This window comes from Myotis davidii, unplaced genomic scaffold (genome assembly GCF_000327345.1).
Source record: "Myotis davidii unplaced genomic scaffold, ASM32734v1 scaffold323, whole genome shotgun sequence".
Taxonomy (NCBI): Eukaryota; Metazoa; Chordata; class Mammalia; order Chiroptera; family Vespertilionidae; genus Myotis; species Myotis davidii.
Window position 1 is genome coordinate 5,030,609 of NW_006295491.1, and position 22,597 is coordinate 5,053,205.

The 22,597-nt window shown below is 40.6% G+C and overlaps 1 protein-coding gene across 1 annotated transcript in view; it reads left to right on the forward strand.

Annotated features, from left to right (window-relative positions):
- Positions 1-22,597, forward strand: part of NR3C2 (nuclear receptor subfamily 3 group C member 2) — a 312,431-nt gene that overhangs the window by 224,512 nt on the left and 65,322 nt on the right. Inside the window, exon 4 of the mRNA XM_006770137.2 lies at positions 3,712-3,828. Within this exon, the coding sequence (XP_006770200.1) occupies positions 3,712-3,828 (117 nt within the window). The remainder of the gene's footprint in view (positions 1-3,711; positions 3,829-22,597) is intronic.

The following is a 22,597-nucleotide window of genomic DNA, read 5'->3' on the forward strand; positions in this document are numbered from 1 at the left end:
AATCAAAATATATGCTAAAAAAAAAAGTAAGCCACAGAATTCATTATCTTTCACACCAATAAAAAAAGATAAAATATCAGTAATAAAAGCATCAGTAAAAATAATAATGCAGCATTACTGTATCCGATGCCTCTGATCCAAGCTTTGTTTACGTTTGCTGCACTAGCCATGCGGTTGGCTAAAAATATGATCCAGTTACTCCCCCACCCCTACGTCCAAAAACTCACAACCTATTTATCAATGTAAATACACTAATACTCAAGAATCTGTACAAAAAGTTGGAAACTAAATAAATCAAAAACTTATAGGGGAAATACAAATGTCCCACAATTTTCAAGTTCCTCTCATAAAAATTTAGAGAAAGTTCTAACTAGCTGGTAGCAAGCACTGTAACGGATTCTCCAAAGGAAAAAAGTGCATCCATCCACAACATGGAGAGAAATCACAGCTTAAAGTAAATGGGCTATGATTTGAAGATTCCAAAATATTCATTTAAAATGAAACTTTTGTACAGAAGTCCTAGTACCCATGGATGGGCACTGTGACCCTCCGCTGGACATCATGAAGAATCTGTCTATAAGGTAATGGAGAAAGGAGAGATGTGGTACAAACAGCATACTGCCTGGCAGATAGTTGCTAGTGAATAATGCTGAAAGAAGGAACGCATGGTTACCGATAAGTTAAATACTTGTATGACATACAGAATTTACATGTTCATGCAGTATGTTGCATGTAGACACAAACCCACCCAAGGCCTTCTGGCTTTTAAGAGGCTCACAAAAGATCCATGTGTACAAATCATTTCTGCCTCATCTCCAGTAGCATACCTTTCAGTCCCTTCTCCACATACACATCAAGGAAAAGAGCTCTGAGGATTTATTTGCAAAGAAGCAGCAGAGGGTTCTGGGAAAGGCAGGGACAGCTTAATCCAGGGTCAGGAAGCCAAGCAGGACCCTCTCTGTACATCTTAGTTTCTAGCTGGTATTTTCCTTCTGCATGAAGAACTTCCTTTTTCATTTCTTATAATGTGATTCTGCTCGCAACAGGTTTTCTTAGCTTTATCCTAAAATGTCTTTATTTCACCTTCATTTTGATAAAGTTTTCATTGGTTATTCTGAATTGACAGTCTTTAAAGATATTATGTGTTATCTTCTAGCTTTATTTGTTTAAATCAGTTATTACTCTTAGTCTTGTTCTCTTTTGTGTAATTTTTTTGGTTTTGCTTTGACTGCTTTTAAGTCTTAAATTTTTTTTAGAAATTTCACTATTTTCTGTCATAGTGGGTTGTTTTAGATTTTTGTTTGTTTGTGGTATTCTTTTGGTATTTATCTTTTGGGGCATTTGCTAAGCTTTCTGGATTTTCAAGTGGTGGTTTTATTCAAATGTGGAAATCTTCACATATTTTTTCTCACCTATTCTCTCATTTCCTTTTGGGACTCCAACCACACATACTTTAAATTACTTAATGCTGTTCCACAGTTACAGTTTTTACCTCTTGATTTCCTTTGTGTAAATTATCTGTACCTCATCATATTCACTTAGAGCCTTCATTTTTTAAATAAGTCATTAGATTACTATAATGGTGGGGTTTCATTTCTTCACTTTGATAGATTTCCCTATGCTGTTGCTAGCATTTTATTATTATTACTAATATTTGCCATTGTGTTACTGAGAATGTACTCTGGATTAAATTATTTTAATTGCATTAAGGACTGCACATTGTTTTATTGAGTATAATTCTCAACCAAGGGAGTGTAGTGGCACTAGGCTGAAGGGAGTGCTTTGAGCCTGTTCACTCCCTGGACTCCTGTCTGCATGTTTGCAGGGACCCTGGCCTCAGTCCTCAGACCCTTCTCTTCCCAGTTTTGCCCACTCTCCATATGGTCTCATCCAATCTCATGGCTTATTCAGAGGTGGGGAACGACCAGCCCAGGGGCAATATGAAGTGCAAAATAATCATTTGGTCTGGCCCTGCAAAAGCATTAAGGGTGAGTTAATTAAATGTTTGACCAGATATAGCAGGCTAATTTTTAAGTTGATAATTTTGCATCATCCGAGAATGATGTGATACATATCCACATGGCCTTTGGCAGAAAAAAGGTTCCCCACCCCTGGCTTAAAATAATGGCCACAAGCTGATTCCATCTCCAGCCCAGACCTCTCCCTAACTCCAGACCTGTGTATTCCACTGCCAGTTTGACACCTGTACTTAGATAGATACCTCTCAGGCCTCTCAAACTGACAGTTACCTGTAAATCACATGCTCCTCCTGTGTTCTGCATTTTGATTTGTGGCATTTCTATTTTTTTAATTGTTCAGCCTAAGCATCTTAATGCCTCTAACTACGCTTTTCCTCTAGCCGATCCGCAAATCCTAGTAGCTGTTGAGTTTCAAATGCATCTAGACCCTGACCACTTCTCACCACAGTCACTGCTACCCCACTGACCCACCCTTGGATTACAACCTCCTCCCCTGCTCCCTCCCCTAGCCCACTGAAGTCAATGCTCAAAACAGCAGACAGCGGATCCTGTCAAATTTAAACCACATCAGGTCATTTCCCTGTTCAGAGCCCTCTACGCTAGTGGCTTCCTGTCTCACTCAGGGTAAAAGTCAGTCAAATGTGACCTATAAGGCCCTACAGGAGCAGACTCACCTTAGCTTCTTCTCCTCATCTCCTCTTATTTCCACTCAATCATTCTCCTCTTTTCCACTTGGCTATTGCTTAAACATGCCAAGCAGCCTCCCCACCCCTGCCCCCACCTCATTTGCTTTTTCCACTGCCTGGTGTATCCATACAGCACATTCATTTCCTTCAGACCTTTCATTTAAAATCACCTTCTAGTGAGCCACCCCCCGCCGCATGCACTGTTTCTAAAATGTCAACATCCTCCCGTGCCCTCCCAAACCTGCATTGTGTTATATGCCCCTTCCATTCTTTTATTCCCTAGAGTGTACTGCTGTACATTTGTGCATTTTACCTAATTACCTCATCTGTTGTCTATCTCCCCACAATTGAGTGAAAGTTAATGAGGTCAGGGATATCTATCTTATTAGTTATTGTATCCCTAGTGTTTCTAATAGTACCTGATACCTACTGGATGTTTTGTAGATATTTTTTTGTATAAATAAATGAGTGATAGAGCTAGGCTACAAGTTTACCTGTTGCCAGTAGATGCCACTCTCTAAACATATTCCCACATGTGAATGTTTTTCCAGTTTCGTCAGCAGAATGGAAGTTAAACATGTGCAATAATTACTGTATAATTTGAAAGTTTTCTGGTTGAAATCACATTTGTAAACTGTTTGTAGGCATGGCAGATTAAACAGCTGTGGCAGGACCTTCATTCAGAACAGTATTGTTGTGATCCCTGCATATAATTTGCACATCTGAAAGCTGCATGTAGCTATCAAAATATTTAAACAGTGGGGGAGAGCAGCTCTCCTTATATGAATGAGGACCTTTTGGAAATGAACAAACGTAGTGTTAATCTGATTATCTGTAATCCAAAGTCTCATCTGTGTTCAGCTGACCATCCCTGTGCCTGTATTACCCATAAATCCTGTTTCTCTTCTGCTTCTTTGAAAAGGAGATTTCAAGGAAGGAAAAGGGAAATTTTATATTCTGAGTATGCTGAGTATGCATGTTAGTAATTTATATCAGTATAATAATCTTTGTTTTAATAGTTACTTTTTTAATTTTATTTTATGCAGGGCAACACAACTATTTATGTGCTGGAAGAAATGATTGCATCATTGATAAGATTCGACGGAAGAATTGTCCTGCCTGCAGACTTCAGAAATGTCTTCAAGCCGGAATGAATTTGGGAGGTAAGTTTTGTGTTTTTTAGTTCAGTAAAAATTGTTACTTTGTAATATAATACTACTAGGCTCTATGTACTCCCAAAATTTAAGATGAACTGACATAGAGCAAAGATTTCCAAAACTCTAACAAGTTCTGTATTCATGCTAAAACATTTTTGGAGAAAAGTATGTCTTAACAGGAGTTGAAAAGAAGCATGTCATGTGGCGTTGGTTCCAGTGATGTTTTCACACCTGAGTTTGCCAAGGTTTCAAGAACAGAGCACATAACCAAACAAAAATGAATGACACTTCATAAGTATTGTAGCTAACAGTTTCTGTTACCACATCTGCTTTAAATAATGCATACATGTGATAACATTAACCAGGTAGGAATACGTTCCTAACTCCTGGAGTAAATGTAATAAAGGAAGACTTATATGAGCAAAACTTTAAACTGTTATAGGAGCTCACCAAACAAAGGTGGGGAGGAGGTAAAAGACGAACCAAACACAGAAGTACACACATTCATGGATGTTATTCAGCAGAGGACTCAACCTCCTAATGGCATCAGTTTTCCCTAAATTAATTTATAAATCTAACACAATCCTAGCAGAAATACCAGTTGATGATTCTGAGTTTCTAAAGGACAGCCAGAAAAATTCTGGGAAAGAAAAATAACGAGGGCAACTAGCTCTCCCAAATGGTTAAACATATGATACTGCTACAGTAATTAAATAGGCTGTGTATTTGTTTACTGATTGTCAACAGAAAGTCAAGAAATAGATTCAAATAATATGAGAATTTTGTGTATAATAAAGTTGGCATTTCAGATCAGTGAGGAGAGGTTAGATTATTCAACAGAAGTTATTGTGACAACTGGGAAGCCATCTGGAAAACAAAGCTGAATCCAAACTCTTACTATCCACCAAAATAAATTCTGGGTATTTCAAAGATTTAAACTTTGAAATATAATTACAGAATTACCAAAAGAAAACATGGTTTTAAAAAAATATATATTCTCCAAGTAGAGAAGACCTTTCTAAGTATTTAATAAATGCAGAAGCTATAAAAGAAAAGAACCAAAGAAATCACCACTAATTGCCAAGTCAAATATTACTGCAAATAGTGGCTGGTCCAGAGAGGCCCAGGCCGGTTAAGAGGCAGAATGCCTGCTTGGGAACCCTTGTTCGGCCACTTTCTAACCATGTAACCTCAGGCAAGTTACCAAGTTTCTGTTCATCTATCACTTGCATCGATCACAATCAGTGGTGTGATGGGTGATGGTAATGCTCATTGCAATTTCTATAGCACTTTCACACATTATGTGGAAGACAGTATTTCCCCATGTTTTGGTGATGGTAAGCCTCACGTGCTTAGGGAAGTTAAGTGACTTGCCCAAAGATGCCCAGCCAGTAAGGTGATGAAGCTGGATGGTGGATCTGTGGGCTCCTGGTCCAATGTTTTTGGTATACCACACAGCTCCCTTCTTCTAATCCAAATCATCGCAGGTTGTGGCACAAAAGATCGCCTTCTGGAGCAGGTGAGGGGGGATCAGGAGAGATTAATACTTTACCATCTGAATGGCACAATTGTACAGCCACTGGTTGTAAAACGAATTCTAAATCAAGTTTGTCAAGTCCAACATCAGAGGTCTGGTAGAATGTGACAGCATTCATGTGATCTGTTGTTGGTTTCTGTACGTGTGGGATATGTCTGGTTGGTTTTAGTAAACAATTTTGATAGAGAGAAAGCTTGCTTTGAATCTTGAGATCATTGAAAGTAGTGAGTCAAAACGGACAGAGTGGAAATTAATATTTATGAAAGTAGGATTTTATTTATGGTCAAGTTATAATTTAACCACTTCTGGTTCATGGATTAAATAATTAACTTTTACTAATTATCCAGTTGCAGTAACATACGTTGTAATTTTCTTTTTCCTTTATCACTTATTCTGAAGCCTCTCTTTTAGTTTCCAGTTAGGCCAAAAGAAATGCTAGCCATTTTATTATATTTTTTTAAAGGGTAATGCAAAGTTTAACCTCTTAATGCAAAGTGATTTTTAAAATAAAAAAAAATGTGAATTAAAACCTTTTCAGACATGTTCCACTATCACCCCTGCTTTCCCAGCAAAGCAGAGCTGACCAGTCCCTTCTCATCCAGCCCTCTCCCTGCCACCTCTGGGGGATAAGGCAGATGACCACCCACTGTAATACTGGGGAGGCATTTTCTGTTAGTGAATGATCCTGACTCCCAGAGCAGAATTAGCCAAACCCTTCTACAGACTTCACAGGTCCCAAACACTTTAAAATGCTCTTTTCCCTATCCTGTCAGCTGGTCAGAGCGTAATCCTGCCCATGCTTCCAAAGCAGGCTTCCTTTAGAAAGTGCAGGCAGGGGAAAGAGCGATAGGTTTGTATTCCTCAGAAAATAAAGCCATAAATGTGCCTCTTCCCTTTTGTCTGGATCCACTCCCTCCCTCCCACAAGTACTCTTCTTTTCTTTAAAAATCCTGCTGAGTTTTAGGCCGCACACAAAGGAAAATATAGCAGGAGATGTGAGCATGTCAACAGAGAAATGGCAAGGAAAATAGTAGCTTTTCTGGCCCCAAGCTGGGCCTGCCATTCTTAGTATAGCCCCTATTAGGAGATCTAAAAAAAGGTCCTGGTTCTGTATGCAGGAGCATTAACCTCCTTCTCCAAAGGAAGGAGTCACTTTACTGTTACCTGACAGTATCCGGCAGAGCGTGATCTAGTCATGTCTTTTAAAGATTCTCCTAAAAATTATAAAGCACAGCCTAAAAGTTAAGTGGCCCTCGGATCAAAAATTAGTCCTTTGGTGTGTTTCTGGCTTGTCTGTACTTTGGCCGTAGAATGTAGAGGGGATCTTAGAGGTGTTTTTGTTTTGTTTTGTTCCTATTCCAAGCCTCCCATTTTACAGCTAAGAAACTTGGAATTCAAGATGCTGTCACTAGAGACCTGAAAAATGCATTGTAGTCATGGTGACAGGATGATTGCTAGACTTGCTGCAGTGATTACATTGTCAAGTATATAAATGTGGAATCACTATATTGTACGCCTGAAACTAATAGAATATTGTATACAAACTATACTTAATTTTTTAAAAAAATTTATAAAGGATTTTAATTCAGTTGCCTTTCCACTTTTTCAAAGCACCTCCCCATGTCTCATTTTTCACTAGATATTCTAAGAAGTCCATTTTTACATTCCTTTAATGAAGATTCTAAAATATTAAAATCTTGCTTCCTGTAGCTTTAAAAAATGTAGACTTCAAAACCACAGGATAATCCTAATTCTGGTTCCAGTGTACTTCCATCACATACCTGCAGCTTTCCTTAATCCCAGCAACCACTTTTACTCAGTTTACCTGGAGCGTTTCAGCAGGGGCGGGGAACCTTTTTCCTGCCGAGGGCCATCTAGATATTTATAATACCATTCCTGGGCCATACACAATTATCAACTTAAAAAATTAGCCTGCTATTGTTGGTCAAGCATTTAATTAACTCACCCCTAATGCCTTGGCAGGGCCAGGCTAAATGATTTCTTGGGCCTTACACAGCCCGTGGGCCGAACGTTCCCCACTCGATTTATTGGGTACCCAGATCAGGTCCACCCTTTCCTCTTGGAATGGAACATGTCATGGGGAAAGAGAAAAGGATGTCGGATACAGGAAGGAGTAGCCACAGCAGACATCATGGTTGCTTTTGGGGAGGCAGAGAAAATGCAACTAGGTTAGAAATTGAAGGGACACAAAGCTAAAATGCTGGGAGTCATTCAAAGAAACACACGCTCTTGTGCATTATTAATAAGAATGGAACGAAAGAGAGGAAAATATTTAGATTCATGGTCATCAACATAATGAAGTATTAATCAGCCACTAAAATCACAGCGATGAAAATTCATAATGACATAGAATACTTTCTGGAAAACCAGTAATAAAAAATTACTTTGGTTATTCTGTGATTACAACTATACATGAAGAGACTCGCGTGAGTCAAAAGACGAGAAAGAAATGTTAAAATACACAAAATGATTGTGTTAGTGAGGATTATGGACAAGGCTTTTCTTCTCTTTTTTTCTAGTTTGTGAATAATATGAACATGTTTTATAACAAAATTTAAAGAAAATATAGTTCATAATTTTGGACAAGAGAGAAGGGAAGCAGAAGATAACTAATAGTGCTGCTGAAAACTTAAAAGAATTAGAAAAAGTAAAGAATTAGATGTCCGAATAGCCAAAGGAGTAGATTTTCCCAAACAGGAAGGAGTGTTTGGGGTGTGGGGAATAAAATGATTGAGACATCAGTCAGTCCCCTGCTGTGAAATGCTTTAAAAACTGAAATGAAGAAGTAAGTGAAAAACAAGTGACCCAGAGACCAAAGAGTGACAGAATCATGACTGACACGCCAAGCGCAGAGAGAAAGATCTTTTTACTTGAAATTGGCTTTATCTGCCAGCATCTTGCTGCAACTGGTTGGCTTGGTCACCTGCAAAACTCAGGCAGTGTAGGTCTGATGAGAGAAATTACAGGATCAACTCCGGTGAGAACGTAGGTTTAATATCAGAAATCAAATAAAAAAAAACAATTTTTTTATCTCTAAGGGTCTCCTGAGGCAGGATATACAGTAGTCTGTAAAGTTTAGAAAGCCCAAGTGTAATGACTTTTGTGAAGAAATACCATTCCCCAGATATTTTTTTCTTCCTTTCATTCCTCTTGCTTCTAGGCAGTAAGAATTTCAGTGGGACTTTTGAGCAGGAAAGAGGAGGGGGAAATAGCACATTTGTATAAACCGATGAAATTCTGTTTTTCAGAATCTCCATATATAAGTTACGCCATATTAATTGTCATAGTGATATGATTGGATTAAGCAACATTTACCCTACAAATTTTATGGAGGAGAGTTCAGATTTGGTGCCAAAGAAGATAGAATTTAAAGATGTTCTGTATTTCTTCAATTCCAAGTCATTTTCTTCCTTTCAAATTTTAACTGTTATGATTATAATTTGCAGTCAATATGTACATTTGGTTTTTATCTGTTTTCTTTGAAACTCTAATTGATTTGGTTTCTTATCCTAAGACTATGACATCTCAGAACAGAAGCAATTCAGGCCTTCTATGCAGAGGGCCATCCTCCCTAGAGTGCATGCATCTGTGGGCACACTCCTCAGAGAGCTGACTCAAGCAGGCTGCCATTCTTGGGGCTTTTAAAATACATAACCCAGGGATACTGAAATGTTCTTCTTGGGCCTCAGATATTCTTTGGTACTTCGATTTTTCCTTTAACTTTTTCATTTGTCATCCCAGTCTTACTTCCCAACCTTATGGATATCCTGTTATTTGGCCTTGATGGTCTCAGGACACCTCGAGTCAGAGCTGTACTTTCTCAGTTTTCTTGTCGCTGGTCCATTGGCAGCCTTTTACCTCCACACAGTCCCTGATGTTTTCTGTAACACAAAATTGTTACCTAACTCTCAGGTGAAATAATGGGGCTGTTTGGTTTTAGTTTTGTTTTGTTCGTGGTATTTCACATCATTGTTACACTAGAGGCCTGGTACACGAAATTCGTGCACGGGTGGGTGGGTCCCTTAGCCCTACCTGCACCCTCTCCAATCTGGGAGCCCTCATGGGAGCCCTCTCCAATCCGGGAGCCCGAATGGCTTATGCCCACTCCCCGAGGTTCTCTGTTCTCTGCAGGGCCAGGCTGCTCTGCGCCCAGTGCCCAGAGGCTCTCTGCGGCCCAGAAGCCCTCCCTGTGTGCGCGCTACCCAAAGGCCCTCTGCAGCCAGGGTGGGACATTTTCCTTGTCACCATGGCGACAAAGCAAGCATTCCGCCAGGCCACTCATGTTGCCCGCTCTCAGCGGCTGCCCCCCCAGGACTGGGGGACTCTGGCTGGGCTGAAGGGACTGGCGCCACCATCTTGTGGCTATGGGCACTGCCATATTTGTGATGTAGTGATGGTTAATTTGCATATCACCTTTTTATTAGATAGGATTCTTTCAGGTCACTTCAGATGATAGAGTTTGGGGGGGGTATAAGGATATTGTTAATTTTGCAGATTTTGTGAAATACTGAGGTGTCATTTAGAACACAACAGGTTTTCAATTTCTAGAATTTTTCTGATATTTTTTTCTCTTTTTACCTACTTCTTTGCACTGAGCTCTCTCCTCCCTACCTGGTTTCTTTTGCTTACACCAGGTTTTCACTCTCCCATTTCTACCTACTATCTTCTCTCTGTCTGTCAGCTTCAATGTCAGTGTCCTGCATTCAGACTTCCTGAGAGAGGGTCAGGCCAGTGGGTGGGCCACTGCAGAATAGAGCTTCTTCCTGGGTTGAGCCCTCCAGGGCATACCAACAAACACCTGCCTTTGCCTCTGTTGCCCTCCAGGTCCCTGTGCCCAGGTTGTAGGTCCTTGTGGTACAAACTGACCTGTGCCAAGACACACATTGGCCCCATTTTTCAGAAAGGAGCTCTAAGTATAGATAGCAGTCAGAGAGATAATAGATGCACCTCTGGGATGAACTCATAACAGTTAGTCATGTGTTCACTGTGGAGCATTCTTAAATCACAGCAATTGTTTCAAGCCCAGATTTTTATTCACATGTTATAAGTTGTCCCTATATTTAGAAGAAAAAGGTGTCAGTTTTTAGTAAGCAGATTGACAAAGCAAAATAATAGCCTTTCATGCTTCTTGGATCAGAACGACTAAGGCTTTATTTTAGAATTCAAGGCTTTTTGATAAGGCTACTTTGAAAATACACAAACCAAACCAAGCTCAAAAAGCATGAGTAAAGTAAACCTTAAGCTTTTTTTTATAATCACCAATTAATGTGTAGGTGGACATTCTCTTATAGAGCATATCTCTATACTTGAGTTGTTCTCTTTACCTAAGATCGAGGATGAGGTGTGAGGAATATGGAGATATTAGGAAAGGAGAAGGAACCACTTATAAGCAAGCTGCCTAGGTTTACCGCCCTCAGTCATCTTAGGACATTCTAGGGGAAATCTCCCTGCCTATCCTATAGGACTCAGTTGTCCTATCTACCTCAGACTCTGATGTCCCAAAGTTATAATCTCTGAATTCATTTACTTTCAGTTAACAGACCTGTCCACTGGGGAGTGTACAGCTCAGGCTTTCTCCATTCAAAAATCTAGAAACTAATGATTTGCTGTGTGTTGGCTTTCTGAATAAATATCCTCTTCTCTCCTTTATCTCAGTAAAATACTGGGATTGTGAAGATGGGGAGAGGCAGCTATTTATGTTACAATAAATCTTCTGTTCTCACCTCTAGCATGCACAGAAAACCATTCAGCTAACTTTCTAACAGTCCTTCAGTCTCTGATAGTAAGTATGTATGATACTTAATACAATTAGGGTCTTTTAAAGTGATGATTTTGGGGCTACAGATAGCATACCTTTTAAAGACTAACCCAGTCTTACTAGATTTTAAACATATTTTTAATCAGCCCTGGCCAGGTAACTCAGTTGGTTAGAGTGTCTTCCATTATGCCAGGGTTCTGGGTTTGATCCCAGTCAGGGCACATACAAAAATCAACCAATGAATGCATAAATAAGTAGGACAACAAATCAATGTTTCTCTCTCTCTCTCTCTGCCTCTCTCTCCCTCTCTCTCTCCCTTCCTTCCTCTCTGACATCAATAAAGAAAATTATTTTAATAATTTTTTATTGATTCATCAAATTATAAAAGACATCGCATCACAGTGATTAAAAAAGGAATGTAAAAGTTCTCTGTAATAAATTGGGAGAATAAGGATGGAAGAAGAGTCAAGATATTTTCTGAGCCCTTCATTTACTGATTCAAAAATAATTTACATTTTGACAGAGAGGCTCTGAAAAGCTGAACTGGCAGAGCTAATATAAATAGCTTCTTCAGAATGTGATGCTTCATTATTTTGATCTGTCAACAACAATATAAAGGCAGTTGCTGAGTTACATCATAAAAATAAGGAACTCCAAAATGTAATCCTATATAATAAAAGAGAAATGTGTAAATTAACGATCCCTGCGCTATTCTCACCAGCCAATCAGGAGTGAATATGCAAATTAACCCTGACAAAGATGGTGGGTTAATTTGTATACACAGGCACTGGCAGAGAGCAGAAGTGGGAGAGCTGGCAACTTGGGGGGATGGGGCTCCCTCAGTCACTCCCTTGGGGGGACGTGGCTCCCTTGGTCACCGGGCAGAGAGCAGAGCAGGAGAGCCGGAGGCTTGTGGGGCTCTGGCTCCCTCAGTTGCTCCCAGTGCAGGGAACACCAGGAATTCTGGGAATAGTAGTTCTAATGGCAGCCCCAGGACCAGAAGCAGAAGCCCAGAGCACAGGGAGCACCAGGAATGCTGGGAATCTAGTCCTGGTGGCAGACAGATCTCTTAGACACTAAAGCAAAGTGAGCCTGGAGCAAGTTACTGTTGCGGTGGGGGATGGAGGGAAAGCAAAGATGAGAGACATAAGTAAAGTCAGAGTGTCTAGGAAAAATTAAAGGGAAGATATCCTAAAACTTCCAGGAAATCTCCACCAATGAAGCAAAGGGGGGAAAAAAGAAGCTTCTATTATTCTGTGAGCAGCAAACCACACTGGGTTGGGGGTCTCAGACAACTTGCTCATATGATTGCAAAGACAGACAGAAACCCCCAGTTTGGAGAGGGCTCCCCTGAGGGCTCCCAGATTGGAGAGGGTGCAGGTCGGGCTAAGGAATCCCTCCCGCCCCCGTGCACAAATCTTCATGCACCAGGCCCCTAGTTGTTCTATATTCCTCCTTCAGTGTTTATGTCGTATTTATTTTGAAAGCATATGTGAAATATGTTTAAATAGTGATGAAAATAAGCATTCTGTTACTATATAATTTTTATACTGAGATTAATTGTATTTGTATAGGAGGGTGTCACAGTGTTTAAAAAGTGTTCACTCATCAATTCCACATCGATCACGGCATGCCTCTGAAATTCCAGGTGTTCCGCGTGGTGTTGCCAGTGTAGTGATGATGAAGCAGTCACTGGCCTTGCTTTAAAAGACCTAATCTTTTAAAGAGATGTATTTAGAGAAATGTATTTAGAGCCATGTAGGCATTGGACATTTAGCAAGTGGGTGCTTAAGCTCACCCTTAGAGTTGACAATGGCCCAAACTCCCGGAGTTCTTTCTCTTTGTTTTAGAAGGGTATCGGCAACTTCTTCACTTATATCTGTAGAAACAGGGCGGTGGCACCTCAGGATGGCTCTTTGTGCCCCTGTCCCCTGATATTTGCTTGGTTCATCCTGGTTGCTCCCTTTGTGTACTGATCCCATCAGATGGCCCGTGGCACCTACCTGTACTTGGGTAGGACATTGTCTGGGAAGGAGCAGCTCTGCGCCATGAAGTCCTGCAGAGGCCATGGCTCCTTCCTGATTGCTCACCTCAGTTCCAGCTCCAGCATCTCTCCACAGACAGAATCCTCTCCCCCAACTTGGACTCTGAAAACCAGTCCTTCACATTTTCACCCCAAAATTGATTGCAACTTTCCTGTAAAGATTTCTGGCTGCCTTAGAGTTTTCAAAGTCATTGTAGTCTGAGGAAGACTGAGGCAGCTCCGGTTGACCTCCTTGGAATGCATACCCTGTCCATCCCTCTTGCCACTTTTGTAACAGATACTAGGAAATCCCTGTGAAGGACTTGGGACTCGGAGGTGACTTTGTAGCAGCCGGCTTTCTGTCATCTTCTTCCATTTTTAATCCACCCCAGCAAACTACTGTTTCCCTAGAAACTTCAGAACTCATCTTCAGCAGCCACCAGAGAAACCAGTAGAAACTCATATGAATAATTTGTTTTAATGTTAGTAACTGAAGATTTCTTTTAACATCGTTTTCTTAATCTAGCAATCTTCAAAACAAGCCATTCTTAATTCTAAAATTATACTGATTCATCAGTGAAAACTCAGTTTCCTCTTTATTTGCTATATAAATGAAAGGAATTACACGTTAATTACTTAGAAACATTTGATACGTTAATTGGCTTACTTTTTAAATGTATTTTAAAGCAAAAACTTAAATCCTATAGAGCAAAAATTCTTTTCCATTCTGTATGTACTCGTATGTCTCGATGAATGAAGTTGAGTCAGAGTAGAAAGTTTAAGCCACATTCGAAAGATTACACCTGGGCGGTGGGAAGCCTGGGAGGACTGTGCAATTAGGCGACCCTGTAGGACTGTTCTTAGTTCTCACGGGGGATCGGATTCGTCTGTCAGGGCTTTGCCTTAAGCACACTCACGACGCCTTCCTGCCTGAGACTCTCCTGCAGTAAATGGGATTGGAAGGTGGGCACCTTGACTTTCACAAAGTGCAACCTTTTGTCTTGAGTTCACTAGAGCTGAGAATCCCTGACGCGGTGGTTGCTGTAGCATCGGCAGTAGTTTTCTTAGGATAAGAAAGCATTTTTGTTTATTTTTTAAAAGCCCTTTAGTCTTAATTTTTTTCATTTTTTTCCTATTTAATGTTATTTTTAATACACTCAAGGAAATCGCTAGTCAGCATTTGGTATTTCTTCATCAGGAGACGTCTCCTAAAAATGATATTTTAAGTTAATATATTTGTGTTTTCTTGCCATACAACATAGCTTTACAAAGGACCAGGTTAGCTTTTAGCCTATTGACAATAATAGTTATGATGCAATACCGTTAGGTATCTTTGACAAGCTATACATTTAAATGCTGCAGACATTTGGAGCAGAGTGTTCAAAGCTGAAAGAGGAAGGTGGTTCCTTATCCTCGGAGAGGACAAGTATCAGACCATGACCCTTCATTTCTGGGTGGGAGCCTAGGGTGGGGAACAATCTTGAAAGAAGATTGAGCAGGAAAAGAAGGGGGCCCTGGAGAGGTTTGTGATCTGTTATAATAGAGGAAGCAAATTTAGAAATGCCACCCTAAGTGTACCCACTTCTGTTTGCTTTCCCTATCTCATACCCTGGACGTGTGTAGACATTTGTATCCACTGGTGAGAGGGGAGAGCAGAGAAAATGTGCCAGGGCTACACCTTGCCATCCCCCTCCCCCCCACACACACACATACACATACACACATACACACACAAGATGCCCTGGGCCCTGGGCCTTGCCCTGGGTGTCCTCTCTCGTGCCTGCAGTCAGTGGGTTAGAAGGAAAAGAGAAAAGTCTGTGTCTCCCAAGTTGTCAGGATGGGTCTCTCCTCCTCCATCCTGTTTATTCTTCAGGGTAAATGCCTCTGGACCCATTTCTCATCCTTGCTCAGTAGATGGTGTGGGTCACTTTTTCAGTGAATGTTAATGGTGACACTCTTGTTGGCTTTCTAGTTGTTTTATGGTTAAAGCAAAGTCCTTACCAGACTTTCAATATTATGTAAGATGTTTGATTAAAATACTCTGGAGTTAAAAACAAATTCAAAATAAACTGAAAAGAGCTTGCTTTGACTTTATTTATTTACTCTAAGGCTCTCTGAATATCCTATTCCCAAACAGGCTTTTATATCTACTATATTGATTTTTCTAAAAATATTTTATTTAGTTTTTTTAATAAAATCAGAAGCCTCCCCTTAGGTTATTTGAAAATAAGTGGGACCCTATGACTGAACATAAAGCAGTGAACACAATGCTGGCTTGATTTCAACTCCCACACCTCCCCCTTTCCAGCTCTACCTATTCCCCTCCCCTTGAAAGAGTCTGAACTTCTTATGGGATCATCCTGTGTGACTGACTAGTTAGGCCACCTGCTCCACTTTCCCTGCCCTCTGCCCACAGCTTCTCCTGCCCACAGCTTTCTCTGGCCCAGTGATGTGGGCAGCTTCTATCAAGTCAACCCTGCTGGTTGAGTCGCAACGCCCCCTTCGTCAGGCACAGCCAAGGCCTCTCATTTGCACCAGGTATAGACAGGCTGAGAGGGAGCCAACCATATTCCTATGGGTATGAGCCTCCTATTGCTGCTATAACACAGTACTACAAGCTTAAAAAAACACAAATTTATTATCTTAGAGTTCTGGAGGTCAGAAGTCCAACATGGGTTCCTGTGAGCTCTAATCATTGTGTCAGTAGGCTGTGTTTTTTGTTTGTTTGTTTGTTTTATTTTTTTGTTTTGGTAGAGTCTCAAGGAGAGAATGTATTTCCTTGCCTTTCTGTCTTCTGGAACCTGCCCACATTCCTCGCGTCCATCTTCATAGCCAGATTAAATGCATTGCTCCTGTCACTGCTTCTCTTGTCTCTTCTCCATGTCTGCTTATCCTGCACCATCTTTCACTTACAAGGACCTTTGTGATTATATATTCAGAATCATTACCTTATCTGAAAATCCTTAATTAAATCTGCAGAGTCCTTTTTGCCCTGTAAGGCAAGACATTCACAGGTTCTGGAGATGAGGAATGTCTTTGGGGTACCATTATTTTGCCCATCATATTATGACCTATGTTCAAGAAAACATATTGCCAAGCTGGCATTTAGGATGTCTTTCTGATTTGGGACCGTGGTCTGCTCAGTCACCTCATCCCCCTCTCTCCTGATCCCTGCCCCACCCCTCCTGTTCCTAAAGCCACTGTGATGTCTTGTTCACAAACTTCCAGCTGTGCCTTTGTCCTCACAGTTCTTATATGGACCACATATTCCTCCCCTGGGTTGGGTTTCTATCAGCTCTTCCAGACCTACCTCAAAACCCTCATCACCTCCATCGTCAGGCACTCCTCGCAGATCAGACTTACACAGAGGGAAGAGCTTTCAGTCCCTAAGGTGTTACGCATGCATATAATTTATTAAGACTTCTCCTATAAAGCTTTTTATAACTTCCTTAGAGGAAGTTAATTAGTACCTCTTCTGTGCTTCCAAAGCCTCTATTGTATCACTTATCATGTTTTATTATAATTATTTGTTTATAGTTATTTCTTACGAAGTAGTCTTTGAATTTCTCAGGAACAGAGGTATTCTTTTGTATTTATATTTAGAGCACTTAGAAAGTAGATGCTTAATGTTTATTGAATGAAAGAATGAACATGAAGTTAAACCGTGCTCATGTATTACTAAGCTGAATTTACCAAAAATTTTTAAGTTTAGTTATATAGTTACTAAAGGCATAATGGACTTTGTTTCCAAAGTAGTTCCATAATAGAGTCCAAGGATGATATTTTTTAAAGTTCATGTATAAATATTATTTTTCCATTGTCAGGAAGGTGCAGTTTCCAAAACATATAAGAGAGTCTTGATCTTAATATTGACTTAATATAGTAAAATTTGATAACTTCTTAAATGATAATATATTACAGACAACGTTTTGTATATCTCTTCATTCGTTGATGAGTAATTTAAACTGATATTTGGACTTCTGGATTATGCTTATGTAACTGCATTTTTTTTCACCAGAATAGGAGAATGTCATGCATTTTGGGATAGCTCTTGCTGCTGTTAAGGTGGGAATGCTATCCCTGGTCTGATGGTTTGTGGTGAGGCATCAAGTTCAAGGTCAAGGGAAGTTAGGATGAGTTGACCTTATAAAGGGCTGGAGGAATGAGCCTCCAAAATAAACAGGAAGTAATGAAAAGAAGAGAAATGAAAGGAATAAGGATTAAAATAATATTTGGTTGAAGAGCTTAGAGGAGTGCCACACTTTTAAGAGGATTATTAACAAAATTAGTGGAATCTATGGTCTCCAGAACAGTTGTAAACCAAGGTCATAGCCAAAGGACATATGCAGACCAGGTGGGAGAAGAACATGTCTTTCCAAGAACTTCATCAAGATTGACAGAAAAGCTCAGCCCATGTTGGGGTGGCCCATTGAGTAAAGTGGAAATAAACATTGCTGAGTTCATGACCATCAACACAAAGACAGTATTCCAGCCCTATTTCTGCGAAATAGAGAATCCCACCAGCTGAAAAAGGAGAATGTTCTTCAGGAGGCTCTTTAGGACCTTCATCATGTGAAAAAAAAAAAATAGGTGCCTACATCACTGAACCCTCATCACCTCCACACTCAGGCATTCCTCACAGATCAGACTACATTCATGATTGAATTAACTTTGTGCAGTTTATACCTGGAAATTCTTTCAGATTGCCATCATGTTTAATTGAACACTGACATTTGGTAGGTGCAGGGCTACCATTCGTGAGACAGGGAAAAGGGAGCAACTTACGAAAATGAGAAACGAGCTGTAAACCTAGGGGTGTGGACCTCTTCCCCTCCAGGTGGTGTCAGCAGGAGGTCGACCCTGGGGAACAGTGCCAGCAACACAGGTGAAGGAAGATTAACCTTTGGGAAGGCGCTGTGTCACACAGGAACACGTATTCTTTTTCATGGATGCTGAGTGAGGGAGCCTATCATATGACGCCCTGCTTGAATTTTAAAATGGGAATGTTGAAATCAGGCAGTCATGACTCACTTTTTTATGAGTGTAATAACATACAGGATATGCACTTGTCGGTCAGTACATACACCCGGTGGGTGTGGTAGCATCAGTCCTTGGCTGTGACTAGTGGATTGTAAACCTGAAGTTACGATTGGACCAAACTTCGGGACCCTCTCTAGTGTGCTGTATGTGTGTGCCTGTGTTGCCTGTAAATTATGTTTGTAGTTAAAAAGTGTGGCACTGATCATGAGAAGTGGATTTCTAGGAAACTAAAGGTAAATTTCAAATATATGGACAGGTTCTCATCCTTTACAACATTGATGACGTATATAAGGGATTTTAGATAGAACTCGCCTGTCTGTTAGGCATAGGGGGAAAGTTCAGGGCTTCATCTATGGGGAGGGGCTCCTCTCAGCTCCAGCCATGTGTTGTCATTGGGGAAAACAGGCAAATATTGCCAGATTTTTAAGATTTCTTTCTGAGCTATGAAGAATACAAATTTTTGCATGAAATATGCCAAATTCTGAAAGATGAAAATGAAGTTTTTAAATTATCCTTAGCTCACTTTCCAGTTTATGACTTCTGCTATCAAGGAAGCTCACTTTAGGAGCATAATGATTATGCTTCTTATTTCAGTTCTCATTTTATTCTTTTTAATATAAGTCTAGGGATTTAATTATCTGTCTATCTTAGGCTTCTTCTTTTTATCAACTTCCTTAGCAGAGACCAGTGGTCCTCAACCAGGGGCCATTATACCTCCAGGGGGGTCATTTGGCAAAGTCTGGAAATATTGTTGGATGTCACAACTTGAGTGGGGAATGCTACTAGCATCTAGGGAATAGAGAACCAGGGATGCTGCTAAATATTCTACATTGCAGAGGACAGAACCCAGCAAATGTTATCTGGCCCTGAATGTCAATAATGATGAGTTTGAGAAACCCTGGTGTAGAAGATACTTTTATCCCTGTTTATAACTCCTTCCTTCCTTCCCTTCCTACCTCCTTATCTTTCCTAATGTAACCTTTTTCCAGGGTCTCTCCCCCACCCCCCTTATTGTAATCTTATTCAGAATCTTTAGGTTGGTTCTCTGTTTCAGAATGCAGAGGGGGACATCACATGGGACTTTGTTAAAAATGAAGACTTGCAGCCTCCATTTGTAGATATTCTGATATCTAGGTTTGGGGTGGCCCCCAGATAATTCTAAGAAAGACCAGGCATGGAGCACAGAGAATTGGCAGGAGAGTCTTTGTTTCATAATCTCTGGCCCTGTACTTGTCTTTGCTTTTTAGGTCTTTTATTAGTTGAACTCTATTATATCATTACTTTTATTAAGCCTTTAAAATATACATGGCTTTTAATAATTATTTATACTTTGAGAAATAATATGTATTTAGGAATAAAGCTTTGAAATTATATATAACCATATTTGGACCTTGTAAGTATTCCAGTTAGCAGCATAGTATATCTGATAAGTGTTTCTTCCCCAAATTTCTAGTCTCTTTCCCCTACTTTTATAATAAACTACTAGTAGCCCATTGCACAATATTGCGTGCAGTAGGCCACCCACCGCTTCCACGGGAGCTGGTGGGAACCGCAGCGTGCCGCCAGGAGCCGTGCTGCTTCCACGGGAGGCAGGAGGGACCCACATTCATTCTGCGGGAGGTGGGAGGGAACCGCACTGCTTCCATGGGAGCCGGGAGAAACCTGCGCCGATTCCGCAGGAGGCGGGTCCGCCATCTCCGCTCCGGGCCTGCACTTGGCTGTGGAGGCTGCGGACCAGCCCCACTGTTTCTGTTCATGTCCACTCTGGCTCCAGGGGGGCCAGCCCAAGCTGGGCACGGAGACGAAGCAAGCATTCCGCCAGGCCGCTCACGCTGCCTGCTCTCAGTGGCCGCACCCTCCCTCCCCAACCCCCCCAGGACTGGAGGACTCCTGCGGGGCCCGAAAGGACTGGGTGCTCCCATCTTGTGGCTATGATAGGATATGTCTTCCTCATAAGAAGCTGGTTGATAGTGGGTCCCTGAAAATAACAGATTAAAAATTTGTTTTTTGAACATCTGAACCATAAAACTCCCTGGAGATAGTAGTGAATGCTATGTATTTGTATCATGAAGGCAAACTGATGAGGGCAGTTCTAGGTACGTAGGAGCCATTCCTACATATGCTACCTGTTACTGAATGTGCAGATACCTGCCTTTAGGGGCTTCAACTCATGTCTGACATTCCAAGTGTTATAATGTCATGACTTGGAATCATAGGGCTTTGGTAGGTCTGCAGCAGTCACTCAGTGTGCTCTTGAAATTTAAAATTAGAATAATACATGGTAGTTATTGTGTCATTTATTAAGGTCTATCATATCTACTGTCATTACAAAAATGTAGATGACCTTCTACACAGGTAAGACCACTCAGTCATACAGACACCGGTGGTCGGCTAACCAGCTTGCCACCAAGAGTCATGGATAACTTTGTTATCCAACTTTGATCACTTCTCATGGTAATCCTAAAGAAACTATTTTGAGGAAGCTGGAATTCCATTTGGATGGCATTGTGTTTACACCAAATTAAACAGATATTAAAATGGTTGTCAGATGGCCTAGAGAGAGGTCTTTAGCCTCTCCCTCATAATTTCCATCTAATGCCTTCCAGCCTGCTATAAATAAATAGAAACAAATGTTTCATTGACCAAATGTGTTTTCACGGGTTTGCCTAAGCTGATCCTCTATAAAAATTCTGATCCTGGCACTGCTAACAGGCCATTAAACTTGAAATGATGAGGCTGAGTGCATATACCATCTCGACCAGTGAGAATCCTGGGCAAGCCAGTTTATCTTTTGAGAACTTTATTTCCTGTGACTTAAAATGAGGACATTAAACTGTGTGTGTGTGTGTGTGTGTGTGTGTGTGTGTGTGTGTGTGTGAGAGAGAGAGAGAGAGAGAAAGGTGTCCCTTCTGGTTCTAGAAAGCTGCTCACAATGTTGCTATCAAAATGTTGAATTGCTCAAAACTCGGAGGTAAAGCAGGGGAAGGTGGGGGTGAGGGGGAAAGATCAGCCAAAGGACTTGTATGCATGCATATAAGCATAAGTGATAGATGTGGACAATAGGGGGTGATGGCAGGATTGGGGGGATGAGGAGACATTGGGGGGATAAGGACACATTTGTAATATCTTATTCAGTAAAGGTGAAAAACTAAAAATAAATAAAAAATTTTTAAAAAAGTAAAAAAAAAAAAAAGTTGAACTGATGACACTCATTTGGGCCAGGAGAGTATCACAGCTTTTCTTTGCATCCCCACCCATTCCCCAAGGATGGGCCAGGGTCAAGGGCAAGTATGTTTCCTGTCATTCCAGCCACAAAAAGTGTCCCATGCTGACGTGTCTAATTCAGTGATACTAACTGGATCCTAAGATTAAGGAGGCAGCAGATGCCTCTTCCCTGGATTCTATCTGTAGAGTATGCTTCTTCTCTGAAGTCAAAGAGGTAAAAAGCTGCTTGCTTTTTAGCTTTTCCTTTTTCCATCTCTCTTTAGACTCCCTCAAAATCAGAAGTGATAGGGCTGCCTGCCCTCTAGGTCCGGACTTGGCTTGCTGCTTCTTAGAGAATGCCTGCTATCAAACTGAGGCCGGGTTGAGCCTTGGCTGGCCTTGTTTTTCAGGTAGACTAGCCTGGCCCATAGGCATTTGGAATGAAACCTAATATGCTCTCTCTCTCTGTTTCCCTTAAAAGCTTTGTTAGAGAATGGTCATCACAGTAATCCAACCAATTATGCAAGGTCAGCAAAGCATTCATATAATGTTTATTTATTTGCACTTTTCTTTCCATTCATTCAATAGACACTTATTTAACACCTACTGTGTGCCATGCAACAAAATGCTTAGACAAGTTCTAAGCCTGATAATCTAAAAATCAAATACAGAGTACATCATTATGTTGTGCATGGTCTTATGATTTTTGTTTTCTATTATATATCTGTAAAGGGAGAATATTTGATTCTGAAAGGGAATCTCTAATCCTAACTATGGGCCCAAACAAAATACCATTAAAGAATAAAAATTCTAGAACAAGACAGGGATGCCCCCTCTCACCACTCCTGTTCAACATAGTACTGGAAGTGTTAGCCATTGCAATTAGGCAAGAAGAAGAAATAAAAGGCATCCAAATTGGAAAAGAGGAAGTAAAACTGTCCTTATTTGCAGACGACATGATATTATACATACAAAACCCTAGAGACTCCATCAAAAAGCTACTAGACTTAATACATGAATTTGGCAATGTAGCAGGATACAAAATTAACCCCAAGAAATCTGAGGCATTTCTATACACCAATAGTGAACTTTCAGAAAGAGAGATTATAAAAACAATCCCGTTTACCATCGCACCAAAAAAATTAAGCTACCTAGGAATAAACTTAACTAAAGAGGTAAAAGACCTCTACTC